This window comes from Monodelphis domestica, chromosome 1 (genome assembly GCF_027887165.1).
Source record: "Monodelphis domestica isolate mMonDom1 chromosome 1, mMonDom1.pri, whole genome shotgun sequence".
Lineage (NCBI taxonomy): Eukaryota > Metazoa > Chordata > Mammalia > Didelphimorphia > Didelphidae > Monodelphis > Monodelphis domestica.
The window spans coordinates 421,207,087-421,223,963 of NC_077227.1; the positions used below are offsets into that span (position 1 = coordinate 421,207,087).

At 40.2% G+C, this 16,877-nt stretch overlaps 1 protein-coding gene across 5 annotated transcripts in view; it reads left to right on the plus strand.

The window, feature by feature from the left end:
* GSN (gelsolin) overlaps positions 1-11,035 on the plus strand; it is an 89,293-nt gene extending 78,258 nt beyond the window's left edge. For all 5 annotated transcript variants that reach the window (XM_007474579.3, XM_056812038.1, XM_007474578.3 and 2 more), the window contains exons 13-17: positions 983-1,157; positions 4,578-4,702; positions 5,965-6,042; positions 7,589-7,649; positions 10,414-11,035. In XM_007474579.3, coding sequence (XP_007474641.2) covers positions 983-1,157; positions 4,578-4,702; positions 5,965-6,042; positions 7,589-7,649; positions 10,414-10,580 — 606 coding nt within the window. In that variant the 3' untranslated portion in view covers positions 10,581-11,035. The remainder of the gene's footprint in view (positions 1-982; positions 1,158-4,577; positions 4,703-5,964; positions 6,043-7,588; positions 7,650-10,413) is intronic.
* Positions 11,036-16,877: the final 5,842 nt, after the last annotated feature.

The following is a 16,877-nucleotide window of genomic DNA, read 5'->3' on the forward strand; positions in this document are numbered from 1 at the left end:
CCCTAGCGCTGTGGCCTCGCACAGTCACTCCTTAGCCTGGCCTCAGGCTCCCCATCTGCAAAATGGGGGCCATAGCTCCATTCTCTACCTAATAGAGTTGTTGTAAGGAAAGCTGTGGGTGTTAAAATTGTCTCGTCAGGGTCAGCCCGAGAGCATGAACTTGACGGGAACCTGAGCTGGGAGCTCTGCCGTAAACTAGGGCACGTGGCCTGGGCCCTCAGGCTGCTCTCAGATGCCTACTCAGGGCCCTTCCGATGGGGAAATTTTATAATCCAATTTTTCCCCCTTCTAGGAGAAAAACAAACTCTAAGCCAGCCTCATGGTCGCTGCTGAGTGAATCCACTTTAGGAATAGGAAAAGAATCCCTTGATTTTTCTTTTTTTTTTAGATCTTTACTTTGTGTCTTAGAATCAATAAGCACTGGTACCAAGGCAGAAGAGCAGTCAGGGCTAGGCAGTCGGGGTTCAGTGACTTGCTAGGAAGTGTCTGAGGCCACATTTGAACCCAGGACCTCCGGTCTCCATCCACAGAGGGCCCTGCTCCCCCTCCCTGGATGTTCCTTCATACAGAGTGGGAAGCTGGTGGCCCGAGGCACCGAGAATCACCGGCTTTTAGAGCCGGAGGGATCCCGGACATCTGAGTCCAGCTTTCTCATTTCTGCATGAGGAGCCTCAGGCCCAGGGGTCCCAGAGGTAGCAAGTGGCTGCATTTCATTCCAGATCCGCATACCATCCTGCCTCTCTAACGTTAACCCGCCACTTGTTAAGAAACATTCTAAATGAATTAATTAAAGATTTTCAAGTCAGAAAAGAAAAAAGAAGGAAACATTCTAATGAGTACCTGGCTTATTGGAGAACATGCTTTGTAGCTCTTCCCCCTCACCGTGAGGGCGCCTTCTGAGGGGACACCTGAGGTTTTAATCTGGTGGTGAGTAGTCCCTGGAATGATTTCCTTTGGGGGGTGTCCCCCACTTTTCTCCCAGGTGAACCCGACCGCCGGTGAGCTGAACTCCAATGATGCCTTTGTCCTGAAAACGCCTACATCGACCTATCTGTGGGTGGGCGAAGGAGCCAGCGACTCCGAGAAGTCTGGGGCCCAGGAACTGCTGAAGGTGCTGGGTGCTCGGCCCGTGCAAGTGGCAGAGGGAAAAGAGCCAGGTAAGGACCGTGAGGGGCGGGCCTGGCACGGGCGCAGGGTTGGGGCGTCCTGAGCGACTGCCTGGTGGGCGATCCCTTCTCGCCTTTGATGACCTGCCCTGCTTGGGCCCACTGTAGACCTAGTCCTGAGGGAGAGGACAAGCCTGGGGGCCGGGACTCCAGCGGCATCAGCCCTGTCTTTACAGTTCAGGGACTCTCCCTTATTGCTTCGGGAGGGAGGACTCTCTAGAGGCCGTTCCATCCCGCCTCTGTCTCTAAGATAAATTGTTCTCCCTCTCCACCCTGGTGAGTGACTCCAGAGGGCTCAGCCCTGCTCTGGGTGCTAGGAGGACTCTCGGGAGGGATGACAAGAGTCGCTGCTTGTTGGAAGGCAGACTTAGCACAGTGCCTGGCACATAGGGGGACCTAATGTGAAATAACAGGTACAGTGGGGTAAAATAGGATCACAAGAGACCTGGATTCAAATCCTGGCTCTGACCTTTACTAGGTGCCAGATGATAGGCAAATGACCATTTCTCAGAGCTTCAAGATCTTTATTTTATTTATTTTTTAAGCTTTAAAATATTTTAATTTAATTTAATTTTTTATTTATTTTATTTCTTTATTAATTTTTTTAAATCTTTAAAATAGGAATAATGCTTGCACCTGAATTCGAGAGGGTTGTGGTGAGGAGAGTGCTTTGAATGACTATAGTCACCAAGAAAATATAAATCTTTAAGTGCCACAATAACATAGGTGTTCCAGAAATCTGGAGATGGGAAGATCATCTGTAGTGATTAGGAAAGGTCTCTGGTAGGAGATGAGACTTAAGCTGGGCCTTGAAACCTGGGAAAAAATTTTGATAGGAGAGACAAGGCATCCCAGGAAAATCCTTAGTGGAAGGATTGTCTTGTGGAAAGGGGCCAATGATAGAAGAGCTTCCTTTTTTTTTTTTAAAAAAACCCTTACCTTCTGTTTTAGAATCAATACTAAGTATCACGTCCAAGGCAAAAGAATGGTAAGGGCTAGGCAATTGAGGTTAAGTGATTTGTCCAGAGTCACACAGCTAGGAAGTGTCTTGAGTCCAAATTTGAACCCAGGACCTCCCATTTCTAAACCTGGCTCAATATCTGCTCAGCTACCTAGCTGCCCCTAAGCCCTCTCTTTTTATTTTATGCATGACTTTTTAAATTTGGATTTTTTATTATAATAACAAATTTCCCCATAGGTTTTCCAAAGTTATATGATACAAATTGTCTCCCTCCCTTCTTCCCTCCCCCTTCCTAAGGCTAACTAGCAATTCATTGTGGGTTATATATGTATTATCATGCAAAACATTTTCATATTATCTATTTTTTAAGTGAATAATCTTATAAAACCAAAACCTCCAAACATATAATCAAATAAACAAGTGATAAAACATATATTTTCATCTGCATTCCTACTCCAGCAGTTCTTTATCTGGAAGTGGAGAGCATTCTTTGTCATAAGTCCCTCACAATTATCCTGGATCAGGGGCAGCTGGGTAGCTCAGTGGATTGAGAGCCAGGCCTAGAGACAGGAGGTCCTGGGTTCAAATGTGACTTTAGACACTTTCCCAGCTGTGTGACCCTGGGCAAGTCACTTGACCCCCATTGCCTAGCCCTTCTTCTTCTGCCTTGGAACCAATACACAGTATTGATTCCAAGACAGAAGGTAAGGGTTTAAAAAAAAAAAAAGAATTGTCCTGGATCGTTGTATTGCTGTTAGAAGCAAAGTTTATCTCATTTGATCATTACACAATATTTCAGTTACTGTGTACAATGTTCTCCGGGTTCTGCTTATTTCACTCTGCATCAGTTCATGGGGTTCTTTCCAGCTCTTTCTGAAATCATCCTGGTCATCATTCCTTACAGCACAATAGTATTCCATCACCATCATACCTCAATTTGTTCAGCCATTCCCCAATTGAAGGACATCCCTTTAGTGTACAATTCTTTGCCACCACAAAAAGAGTGACTAAATATTTTTGTTCAAACAGGTCCTTTCCCATAAACCTTCACTTTTAAAAAGTTTTTTCTTTTTTCAATTAACAAGCTCTTATTCCACCTTCCCAATCCCAAATGCTATCCCTCACAATGAAAAAAAATGAAAGGGAAAAAAATAACTCTTGTAACAAATATACATAGTCAAGTGAAACAAATCCCCACATTGGCTATGTTCAAATGTATGTATGTCATCCTGCCCCTTGAGTCCAGTCATCACTGGTCTATCAGGAAGTGGGTAGCATTTTTAGCATCAGTCCACTGGAACTGTAAGATCTTAATTCTTCTGAAGTAGATGTTCTTTACAGTGTTTTTATTGAAATTCTCCTGGTTCTGCTCATTTCAAACAAGTCTTCCCAATTTTGTTTAAAACTATTCCTTCTGTCATTTCCTAGGACTCATTAATATTCCATTGTATTCATAAACCAGGAATGTGTAGATAAATGGTTAACAATAGGCTCTCTAAAAAAAAAACCCACAACACATTTTTTTTAAACCCTTATCTTCTGCTTAGTGTCAATTCTAAGACAGAATAGAGGTAAGGGTTAGCCAATTGGGGTTAAGCAACTTGCCCAGGACCACAGAGATAAAGAGGTGTCTGAGGTCAGATTTGAACCCAGGTTCTCCTGATTCCAGGCCTGGTTCTTTATCCATTGTGTTATTTAGCTGTCCCCACACTTGAAAATTTAATCTGAATCATTAATATCTTTATCCTTAATCTGGGTAGTCAACAAAAGAAATCAGTTGAGCTCTGATTTGTGGCATTTACAGATTTCTAAATGTTCACATTAGAAATTTAGTAATTTGGTCTTTTCATCAGTTGGAACCAGCCACAAGCTGACTCCAACACACTACTGCCCACATCATAATCTATTCAATCATTTCCCAATTGCTGGGCAACCCCTTAGTTCCAATTCCTTTGTTACCACAAAAGGAGTTGCTATAAATATTTTTGTATATATGTATTCTTTTTTTTTTCCTCTCTCTTTGGGAAATAGGCCTAGTAGAAGTATGGTTGGGTCAGAAGGTATTTACCATTTAATAACTTCTGGGGCAGAGTTAAAAGCCTTTTTTTTTTAACCCTTATCTTCCTTCTTAGAATCAATACTATGTATTGACTCTAAGGCAGAAGAGTGGTAAGGGCTAGGCAATGGGGGTTAAGTGACTTGCCCAGGGTCTCACAGCTGGGCCTGGCTCTCCATCCACTGAGATACCCAGATGCCCCCTTAAAAGCCATTTCTTGGTCTAGAGGTAAAAGACAAGAATGAATGGGGCCATGTTTGGGGGAAGAGGGAGGCCTAGGGAATAGTTGGTTGGCCAATGGAGTGAAGATTCTTCACTCGAGACTAATGAGACCCAACACTGGTAAAATACATTGAGGAAACCAAGAAGACATTGGTCTGTTTGTCCCTCACAGATAGCTTCTGGGAAGTCCTGGGTGGGAAGACTACATACCGCACATCACCCCGGCTGAAGGACAAGAAGATGGATGCCCATCCACCTCGCCTCTTTGCCTGCTCCAACAAGATTGGCCGCTTTGTGGTGAGTCCATGATGAGAGAGCAAGCCATGTCCCTCTCTGCTTTCCCCTCTTGGAGAAAAGACCAAGGGCATGGGACCAGTTGGGACCCTAGACATAAGAAGTTAATTTGATTGAATTTATACAAATGCTGTTTTCCCTTGAGTAGGCAGAGGGTGAAATGGTCCCCCTTGCATTTTCATCATCTGAGACAGATTCCTTACCTTTGGAATCAATACTGCATATTGGTTCTAAGGCAGAAGAGCAATAAGGGCTAGGCAGTGGGGGGTTAAAGTGACTTGCCCAGGGCCACACAGCTAGGTAGTGTCTGAGGCCAGATTTGAACCCAGGACCTCCTAACTCTGGACTTGGTTCTCAATCCACTATGTCACCTAACTGCTCCTTGACTTTCTTTATTTTTCTGTCTAGAGGTAGCCAGGTGTCCTAGGGCTTGATCTGAGTTCAAATCCCATCTCAAACTCTTCCTTACTTATCTAACCCTAAGCAAGTTACTCAATGTCTTTCAATCTCAATTTCCTATAAAATGAGGATAATCCTACCTACCACCTTTCTCTAAGGTTTGTTGTGAAGATAAGATGAAATAATGTATGTAAAATGTTTTACAAGCCTTAAAATGCTCTCTAAGTGTTGGCTATTATTAGTATTAAAGGGTAACCCTGAAGGAATCTATGCCATTCCAAAAAATGGACATGAAAGATTTCATTGCTGTTCTTGGCAATATGTTCTAGCATTATGTATCCAGCTGGGAAGGCCTTTTTTGCCGTTTGAGGCCTTTACATCTTTCTCTAAGTGGGGAGGGTGACCTGCTTCCACTCTGCTGCCATGGGAAAGGCCCCACAAAGCAAGTTCCTGAATGCAACTTCTTCTCCCTACTTGACTTGAGTACTCATCAGTTTGGGGAGGAGAAAAAGGGAAAGGGGACATCCTTGATCAGACTGGTCACAGCTGAGAGCCCCTGTCCAAAACCAATTTAGCAAAGGAAGGCATGTGGGCCAGCATCTATGGTACTGTGGGAAAATCAATGCATGTAAGAAATTCTTGGGTTGTACTCTGGCTCCACCCCTTTACCAGTGGTATGATGATCTTTGAATCATTTAATACCACTGAATCTTAGCTTCCTCATTTAAAAGGTGGAGATTTTGTCCCTGTAGTACCCATAGTATATTGGTATCTTTAAATGATTCTGATTGGCTAGAGCCTGGGGAAAGGAAGGAGTTTCTTGCTTCCTTTCTTTTCTTTTGTTAATCCTTCCTGCTTCTTTCCAGATTGAGGAAGTTCCTGGGGAATTCATGCAAGAAGATCTGGCTACTGATGATGTCATGCTCTTGGACACCTGGGACCAGGTCTGAAAGATGGAGGGGAGGAGGAGGAGGGAGGGAAGGGTAACTAGCTTAGCTACCTGTGCCCCATCCTTCCCAAAGGGATAGTGCCTCTACTGTGTATAATTGCCCAGGAGAAGCTAGAACAAATCAGGTGTACTTTTTTTTCAAGGTTAATTTAAGGGCTTGGTGAGACTTCACTTTCCTTTACCAAATCTCCAGTGAGCCTCTTACTTTGTGTCTTAGGGACAAACATATATTGTAGCTCTGGGGTCTTCTGGAGATGGGGTTGTATGGGAGGACCTGAAGGCTTAGACACTTTTCTAACTACTAAAGAATTATAAATACTATGAGCACCCTGTAAACTTTTGCACCCTGGGCCAACATCCAGACCACTTTGCCCTAGTGGCAGCACACGCTGCATTCTCACCTTCCTTTTTGTAGCAGAACCTTCAGCTGTTTCTCCCACAGACTATACAGCCTAAGGGATCGCATATGAAATTGTAATCTAGAGCCATCTGTGCTTCCAGGATTTGACGACTTAGTCAAGATCCAAGTGCAAAGAAAAAGGCACTTTTGTTTTTAAATCCTTATATTCTACCTTAGAATCAATACAAATATTAGTTCCAAGGCAGAAGAGCAGTAAAGGGTAAGGGTAAAGGGGGGGGGGGGGTTAAATGACTTGCCCAGGGTCACACAGCCAAGAAGTGTCTAAGGCCGGATTTAAGTTCAGGACCTCCTGTCTTCAGGCCTGACTTTCTATGCACTGCCACACGAAAATTATATTTTTCAAGGATAATGTCTACCCTCCCTTATCAGCTCTAATCTAAGTGACATAAGGGGTAAAATATTAAAGAGTCGCACCACATTTATAAAAGTGTGGTTGCCATAAATTATTATTCAAGTCAGAATGACTTTTTAGCAATTTATTTATAAAATAGAGGGAAAGAGTGAAAGTAGAGAAAAGAGAAAGAGGGCAGAGTAATAAATCTAGCTTCACAAGCTAGACTATTTGCTCAGGCCCTGGCTTTACTCCAGCAGGGCTTTAGAAGCCCCAGCCAGAGGGCCTAGGGGTCAATTAAACAAGGGTTTTAGCCACGAGGCCTCCTCTAAGATGAGGGGCCTCTCCTGAGACTAGTACCTCCAGAAAGCCAGGAAAGGGTATCAGCCTTTTTTGCACTCACCCACATGGTAGTTCTAAGGGAAAATTCAAGAGCAGTCCCAGCCCCCCAGCCAGAGCTCCTCCAGGGTCAAGTTGAAGGTGAAAGACATCTTTACAGGAAGTTCTTGCCACTTTTAAAGACCATTCCTTTTGTCACTTCCTGTGCCTTCCTTCCCCTTTCACATGGACCAATTACAACTTTTAGCTTTGCTTAGGACTGCCCAGGAGGCAGTCAATCAATTCTGATTCATCTCTAATTATATAGCACATGTGGGTCACAGACCTCCCCATACTTAAGAATAAGTGGGGTATATAAATCTAAAAATGGGCAGGGGAGAGTTAATCCCATCTTCACAGTCACTGATCTTCCCCATACATAAGCAATCCTCTTTTGTGTTGAATACACAGGTGTATGTCTGGGTTGGAAAGGACTCTCAAGAAGAGGAAAAAACAGAAGCTTTGACATCTGGTAATTTGTATTTCTGTCTATTTTGATGTGATTCAGCAGAAAGTGAGATAGGAATTGGGTTGGGATGGAGAAAGTTTGAGATTGGTTCTTCTGTATGAATAAGGAAATTTTCTGGGACTAAAAGTTTCTTTATAGGTGGACATTATGCTTTATACCCTCCTCCTCTAAAATCACCATCTTCTACCTAAAACATTCAGCAAAGAAAATTGTGAGAAAGGCACCAGACTGAGTGAGAAAGAGAAGGCCTGGCTTCTAGTCCTGGCTACCATCTTCCAACAGTCGGATCCCTCTGTTGGAGAAAGAGGATATTCCAATACTAGACTATCTCTGAAGTCTATGTTCTATTCTAATATTCTGAATTTTGTGCTCTGGCATAGCTCACTAATACAATATATGTAAAATGTTTTGTCAACCTTAAGGCAACATTTCTGTTTGTCAGCTTTTATTGCTGTTGGATTCTAAGAGCCCTTGGAGCTGCAGGGTTTTATGTTTTAATGTACCCTCCAATCTAAACATCTTTTTATCCCGTCAAGTAAAATTGCAAAGATGTGTAATAGCAGAGTATCCAAGTTGGAAGGGACCTCAGGGATCAACTGGTCTGTTATGTCTAAACATGAAACTCCTCTACAATATCTCTGACAATTCCTTCTTTGTTAGGAAGACCCCACTGTTTCCAATGTGAAAATAATAATAGCCAAGGAACCATTTGGTAATAAGGGACTTATTGGCTATTCAGTTGGAAAGCAATGGTCAATGGACTCCCCAATTAGTTTGGAGACCCCAAATGTAGAGTAAAGCAAATTCTTATACCTGAAAAGCAATCAAATATGTCCACAAGTTCAATTCATTATTAGAAAAACCATTAACAAGAATACAACTCAGAAATACAAAATTAGGTAATTAATTTCTAATTGGAAGTAAGTTTAGGCACTTTCCAAATTGGGAGGGGAAAGAGCACATTTCAGTCCAGGTGGTGGCAGGGGAACAAATATGTTTCAGGGTCCCCTATTCACAAAATGAAAATGTGCTAATTAATTACATCCACCTGTATATATGAAACAATAATGACTCATATAATCTAATTTCCCATGGTGAATAACAGAAAAATAACAAAATGGAGGAGAAGAGAATACACGTGGCAGTCCAAAATGGAGTCTGTGTCCACAAGATAGAATCTGATTGGCTCTTTTGATTCTCACACTAAACTAACTGCATTTTATGCACAGTCTTTATTTTGTCTTAACATTCCTCAGTCTACTTTTGGACATCTGTATCTGATTAGGAAGATTTTTCTTAAATCCAGGTGGAGGCTGCCTCCTTGCAGTTTCTACTCATTGTTTCTAGTTCTGCCCTTGAAGGCCAAGCAGAATGAGTCTCCCTTTCACATGTCAGCCCTTCAGAGACCTCTACCCTAGCTATCATTCCCCCTCTATCTCCTGTTTCTACAAGGTAACATCTTCAGTTCCTTCAAATGAGTATTATATGGCTTCCTCAGACCTCTTGTACCCCATTTGGGAGGTACTCTAGGTTTTTAATGCCTTTTTTTAAAACACAGCATTCAGAACAAAATTTTGTACTCTAAAATATGGTATAATGAGGACAGCTAACAGAGAGGACTATTATATCCTGAGTTTTGGACACCATGCCTTTATGAATGCAATCCAATCTAGTATTTGTTTATTTGGCGGCCATATTCACTCATGCACAGCCCTCTGGGATATTTTCCCTAGAGATCTCCCTCCAGGTGGGCCTTGATATATCATTAGCTACTTCTTAGGCCTAGCCATTTCTTTAGTTCAGAATCCATTTAACTAGGATTGTCATCTCACTTATATCTTTCTGTCTTTGTCAAATGCTTTGATAAAATCTAGGCACACAGTGCCTGTGGCATTTTTCTGATCTCCAAGTCTAGTAACCCTACGAAAAAGGAAAATCAAATTAGTCTGCCATGATTTTTTCTTTTTTTTTTTTAACCCTTATCTTCCATCTTAGAATCAATTGATTCTAAGGCAGAAGAGCAGTAAGGGCTAGACAATGAGGGTTAAGTGACTTGCACAGGGTCACACAGCTAAGAAGTATCTGAGGTTGGATTTGAACCCAGGACCTCCCATCTCTAAGCCTGACTCTCTATTGCCTCAGCCACCTAACTGCCCCACTACTACTATCATGTCATTGTACAAGAACACAGAATCATAGATGTAGAGCTAAAAAGGGACCTTAGAAGTCATTTTAGTCCACCTCCCCTCAGTTTTATAGATGAGAAAACTAAAGCCCATAGAGTTTGAATGATTTGCTCAAATATATAAGTTAGGATTTCTGGTCAGCTCCCTTCCCACTACACCAAACTACCATACAGCACGAACTGTTTTTCTGTCTCCTTATCTTCCTAATATATCTCCTTCTCTTTCTGGCTTGATGGTCTGTAGTATATTCTCAGGAGTGAGTAGTAGACATCAGGTTTTCAAATAAAAAGCTGGATAATTTCTCCAATTCCAAGCTTTATGTCCTACAGTGCTGCTCACTGACCTTTTTAGATTTATGGAAAGATGGAATAGTAAAGGGAGAATGAGTGGATGGAACTCTGTTTTGATTTTGCTAATGATTGGGGTAGAAGTGACTGGTGAGCTACTAGCCCACGGGCAATTGAACATACACCATGAGTCATCATTTGCCAACTTCTGCTTTAAAAGATCATCAGCAAATGAGGATGAAGATAATAACACCATCTGGGTTTTTGTTTCTCTCTCTCTGTGCCTTTCTGCAGCTAAGCGGTATATTGATACAGATCCTGCAAACCGACGTGGAACACCCATTACAATGGTGAAGCAAGGTTCTGAGCCACCTTCATTCATGGGCTGGTTCCTTGGCTGGGACAACAGCTACTGGGATGTGGACCCATTGGACAGGGCTATGGCTGAGCTGGATGTCTGAGAAGCACAAACCTGATCTGTTCTAGTGCCTTTGATGGCTGCTTGTCCAGTCTTCCAAGAGACTGGCTCATGGCAGTTTCTTCCTTTCTCTCTCTCTCTTTTGTTGGTGTTTTTGTTTTTGTTTTTTACAGTAGCCTAATAGTTGTGCAATAATTGAACATACCCTAATCTCCGTGCTCTGGAGATTTCGCATAATAAAGCTTACATGGGACATGTAACAACCTAAATGTTTCTTTAAATATGAGTGAATAAGTACTTAACTGGTCTTTTGTGTAACGGTTTGAATGGGCAAACCTAGGTTCGTGGTTTTCTTAAAACTACTGACCATTGGCTTAGAAGGGACCTTTAAAAATAGAATGTTAATCAATCAATCAGTAGCCATTTATTAAGGATTTAATATGTGCCAGGCATTGTGCTAAGGACTGGGAATACAAATAAAAGGAAAAAGAAAGACAATTCCTGCTTCAAAGAGTTTCTATTTCAATGGGGGGAGGGAGGGAGGGAGGCAAACTGGGTAGGGAGAGGGGAAGGATCAATGAGGTGGCAAAGTTGAGAAGTAGTCCAAGAAGTGATGGACTTAACTGGGCTTGGACTGATCATAACTTCTTCCAAGGAAGGTTCCAGGGATAAGCTCTCCCAAATTGAAGGAGGATATTGTAGAGGTAGAGATGACCATCAATATGAGATGGCCTCTGGGGAAGAGGTCAGTAAGTGGTCTGAAGAGTCATGGACTGAGCAGAGTTTGGAGAAGTACTAGGGACACAAATACAAAATCAAAATATTCTCTGCTCTCAGCCTACATTCTACTTGTTTAGAAACATAGACTATTGGAGTTGAAAAGAACCTTATATATCATCTGGTCTAGTCTAATCATTTTATAGAGCAGGAACTGAAGCCCATATTTAGGAAAATGGGTGAATCATGTCCATTAAACTTCAATTGTCTAATGTAAATGATTTCACTATTTAAAAAAATGATTTTCATCTGTAATCCTTTTTCCCCCAATTAGTATACTCATAAAGTCATACTTAGAGTAAAAATGATACTTCCCTACCCACAGTTGTTCACCTCATTTCCCTTTTGAAACTACAGAATTTTGAACTCTTCTTTTCCTAATCAGTCTAAATGTTTCAGGAGATCCTTGAAGATCTTGATCATCTTTTCCTGACCTTATTTTCTAGGGGCAAGTCCTAATTTTAAATGGGGTTTCTCTTTCTAACTCCTGCTGCTGAATTTTGTTGGAAATATATATATAAATGCTAATAATTTATTTTGGTTTATCCTATACCCTGCAACTTTGCTAAAATTATTAATTATTTCTACTAGCCTTTTAGTTGATTTTCTAGGATTCTTTAAGTAGACCATCATATCATCTACAAAGAGTGATAGTTGAGTTTCTTCATTGCCTATTTTAATCCCTTCAATTTCTTTTTCTTTAATTGCTATCACTAGTGTTTCTAGTACAATATTAAATAATAGAGTTGATAATGGGCATCCTTGCTTAGCTCCTGATCTTATTGGGAAGGCTTCTAACTTGTACCCATTGTAGATGATGCTTGCTGGTTTTAAATTTTTACTGTTTATTATTTTGAATAATAGCCCTTCTATTCCTATACTTTCTAGTATTTTCAATAGGAATGGGTGTTGTATTTTATCAAAGCTTTTTCTGCATCTATTTAGATAATCATGTAATTTTTGTTGGTTTGATTATTGATATGGTCAATTATGTGGATGGTTTTTCTAATATTAAACAATCCTTGCATTCTTGGTATAAATCCCACCTGGTCATAGTGAACAATCCTTGTGATAACTTGCTGTAGTCTTTTTTGCTAGTATTTAAGATTTTTGCATCTATGTTCATTAAGGAGATTGGTCTGTAGTTTTCTTTCCTCTGTCTTTGGTCTGCCTGGCTTTGGAATTAATACCATATTTATGTCATAAAAAGAATTTGGTAAGACTCCTTCTTTTCCTATTTTGTCAAATAATTTGTATAGTATTAGGATTAGTTGCTCTTTAAATGTTGATAGAATTCACTTGTGAATCCATCTGGCCCTGGGAATTTTTTCTTAGGAAGTTCCTTGATGGCTTATTTAATTTTTTTTTCTGAGATGGGATTATTTAAGTATTCTATTTCCTCTTTTGTTAATCTAGGTAATTCATATTTTTGTAAATATACACCCATTTGGCCTAGATTGTTGTATTTATTGCCATATAATTGGGCAAAATAGTTCTTAATAATTACCTTAATTTCCTCTTTATTAGAGGTGAGATCACCCTTTTCATCTTTGATACTGTTAATTTGATTCTCTTCTTTCTTTTTTAAAATTAGATTAACCAGTACTTTATTTTATTTGTTTTTTCAAAGTACCAGTTCCTAGTCTTATTTATTAGTTTAGTAATTCTTTTACTTTCAATTTTATTAATTCCTCCTCTAATTTTTAGGATTTCCAATTTAGTTTTTATCTGGAGATGTTTAATTTATTCTCTTTCTAATTTTTTAAGTTGCAAGCCCAATTCATTGATCTCCTCCCTTTCGATTTTGTTGCTATAGGTACTCAGTGATATAAAATTTCCCCTGAGTACTGATTTGGCTGTATCCCATAGGTTTTGACATGTTATCTCCTTACTGTCATTCTCTTTAATGAGGTCCATAATTGTTTCTATGATTTCTTTTTTGACCCACCAGTTTGGAAGAATTAGATGATTTAGTTTCCAGTTAATTTAAAATTTGCCTTTCCATGGATCCCTATTAATTATAATTTTTATCCCATTATGATCTGAAAAAGTTGCATTTATTATTTCTGCTTTTCTGCATTTGTTGGCAATATTTCTATGCTCTCGTACATAGTCAATCTTTGTATATGTACCATGTACTGCTGGGAAGAAGGTATATTCCTTTTTATCCTTGTTCAATTTTCTCCAGATATCTATTGACTCTGATTTTTTTTTCTAGTATTTCATTCACTTCCCTTATTTCTTTCTTATTTCTTTATTTTTATTTGATTTACCTAGTTCTTAGAGGGGAAGATTGCGATTCCCCCACTAGTATGGTCTTACTATCTATTTCCTCCTTGATCTCCTTTAATTTTTCCTTTATAAATATAGATCCTATACCATTTGGTATGTAAATGTTTAGTAATGATATTACTTCATTGTTTATAGTATCCTTTAGCAAAATTAATATCCTTCCTTATCTCTTTTAATCAGATCAGTTTCTCCTTTAGCTTTGTCTGGTATCATGATTGCTACTTCTGCTTTTTTTACTTTAGATGATGTATAATAAATTCTGCTCTAGCCTTTTACCTTGAGCAAATCCTAATTTTAATAGGATCAGTATGACCCTAGGCAAGCTATTTTCCCTACTTCATGAGTCTCAATTATGAACTGAGGCCACAGAGAGAAAAAATAATTTTGTAAGTCAGAATATGCTATAGAAAAATGAACTAGCACTGTTGTGCCATGGATGGTCTGAACGTTGAGTGTCGGTAGAATTTTCTTGGAATGGAAAATTTGCCCCTGGCTCTCTAAGAAAACCCCAAGAGAAAATCATTAGAATTACTAACTCTGTGGCAGCAATGAGGAAACCCAAATTCCACTGACCCATTGACTAAAATAAGGGACCTCATGAAATTTAATGTAGGATTCTTTTTTGAAAGAAATAAAGTTGAGATTAATCAGTTTTTAAATTTAGGAACTCAAAATGCAAAACCTAATATCAAATCTTTTTCTCTCAGATTCACTCTAATTCAACATTATTGTTAGTAAAGGGAGTGTGAAAGAGGAGATAGAAAGTTGGGGAAAAGGAAAGACTGTGGGTGGGAATTAAGGATTGGGCTAGAAGAGAGATGGAGAGGGGGAAACAAAGTAGAATCACAGAGAGGTGATGGATTATTCATCTCTGAGACACACAACAAGTAAATGGTAGAGCAGAACATGTGGCTCCAAATCCAGCATACTTTCCAATTAGTTCAATTGTCTGTGAACAGGAATTCCCTTTACTTTCATAAGTGGTGGGCTATCTTCTGTTTGAAGGCTTTCAGAAATAGACAATTCTTGCCCTGAGCTACTTTCCAATTTTGAGATTCCATGAGATACAGCATATTCTTCCTAGTCATTAACTTCCTTAGAATCATAGTTTTAGAGCTGGATGAAAGTTTAAACTATCTAGTCCAATCCCTTCATTTTACAAGTAAGGAACCTGAGGACCAGAGAAAGGGGAGTGACTTGCCTAAAGTCACAACATGTGGCAGAGCTGAGATGTCCTTGCTAAGTCTCCAGAGGTCCTTGCTCCAAATCCAGTACTCTATTGCATGACACTCTCTTGAATCCATATCCCAGGAACAAGGACATTCACCTGCTTGCATCAGAACCCTTTAGGGATTTGAGAAGTTGAGTGATTAATGAAATGTGGCCACCCTCCCAGAAATTTGCAGAAAACCCTACAACAGATGGAAATACCCACTTCCTTCCTCCTCTAATTCTTCACCTCTGCTCAACGTGTGTTCATTTGTTCTTACTGAATCTCAGTTAGGCTCCTTTTCAGAGGAGTTTCCCTGTGAGAGGAGACAGAATTAAGCAACCAGGTCTCAGTTACTCTGGATGTTCTCCAGGTGGGGGAAACATGTGATGGAAACTTATACCCTTAAAACGTTTGACTTACTAAGGGGACACATTACTTAGGAGAGTTATGGCTTCATTCACTGGTGCTTTAGTGAGATGCTTTGACATGATGCTGCCTGGAATGGGCTTGGGGGTTAAAAGGAGATAAATGCCCCTTCTGAGACAGCAAGCTTTTTGTGGACTCAATCGTTTAAAGTTGAAAGGGACCTCAAGAGGGAAGCAAGCCGAACCTATCTGAAAGAGGATTAACTCATCACTTTGTGGAATACTGGACTGGGAATTAGATTTGGGCTCAAGTACTGGCTCTGATACCAGCTATGATACTGTGGGCAAGTCACTTGATTTTCCTAAACCTCAGCTTCCTCATCTTTAAAATGGGAATAATACTTGTGCTACCTCTTTATCTGCCTGCCTTTAAATGAGGAAAGTACATTGTAAGTCTTATAGATTTAGAAATGTCTGACCTATTATTAAGTAGGAGGTAAAAATAATAATAATGTACTCTAGACACTGTGCTAAGTGCTGTGTGAATATTACCACCTTTGATCCTCACAACAAATTTGAGAAATAGATGCTGTTGTTCAGGGGTTAGAAACTATTGAGTTCAATGTTGTTGTTCAGCTGTTTCAATCATGACCAACTTTCTGTGACCCAATTTAGGATTTTCTTGGCAAAGATACTAGAGTGGTTTGCCATTTTCTTTTCCAGCTCATTAAAAACAAAAACAAAAACAAAAACCCTTACCTTTTGTCTTAAAAGTCAATACTATGTATTGGTTCCAAGGCAGAAGAGCAGTAAGAGCTAGGCAATGAAGGTTAAGTGACTTGCCCAGGGTCACACAACTAGGAAGTGTGTGACCAGAACTGAATCCAGGGCCTCTTATCTCTGAGCTTGGCTCTCAACCTATTGAACCTCCTAGCTTTCCACTTCTAGCTCATTTTTATAGACTTTCCTCGGGACAAACAGGGGTAAGTGACTTGCCCAGGGTCAGAACTAATGTGTCTGGGATCACATTTGAACACAGGACCTTCCTTCTCCAAGCCTGGCTCTCTATTCACTGAACCACATAGCTATCTCCTCTGTTTACCTTTTAAAGCCCCTCATAATCTAGCTACATTCTACATCTCTAGTTTTTATACTCTATTCCTCTACCATGTACTCTATATCTAAGTGAAACTGGTCTCTCTCTTTTTTTTTTTTAAATAAGGCATTTATACTGTGACTATTTTCACTGGCTGTCCCTCATGCCTGAAATTCTCTCCCTCATCTCTCCCTTCAAATTTCAGCTATCCCCCCACCTTCTATAAGAATCCTTTTCCAGTGCCCCTTCAATGCCAGTGCCTTCCTTCTGAGATTATGCCCAATTCATCCTTTCCGTAGCTTCATTGTAATTACTTATTTACTTGTTGTCTCCCCTATTAGATTGTGACCTCCTTGAGAGCTTGCCTTCTTTTGCCTTTCCAGAGCTTAGCAGAGTGCCTGGTACATAGCTGGTACTTAATAAATGCTTGCTGGCTTTACAAAAGGGTGGCGCTAATCCACTGACTCACCAACAGTTCATTAGAAGCCCTCCAGTTTGCACCATTCCCATCTTTCCCTACTGCCAATTCAACAGGTGGGAGGGGAAGCCTCAGGGAGGGTTTTGCTGTACAATTCTTTCATTATTAGTGATTAGGAA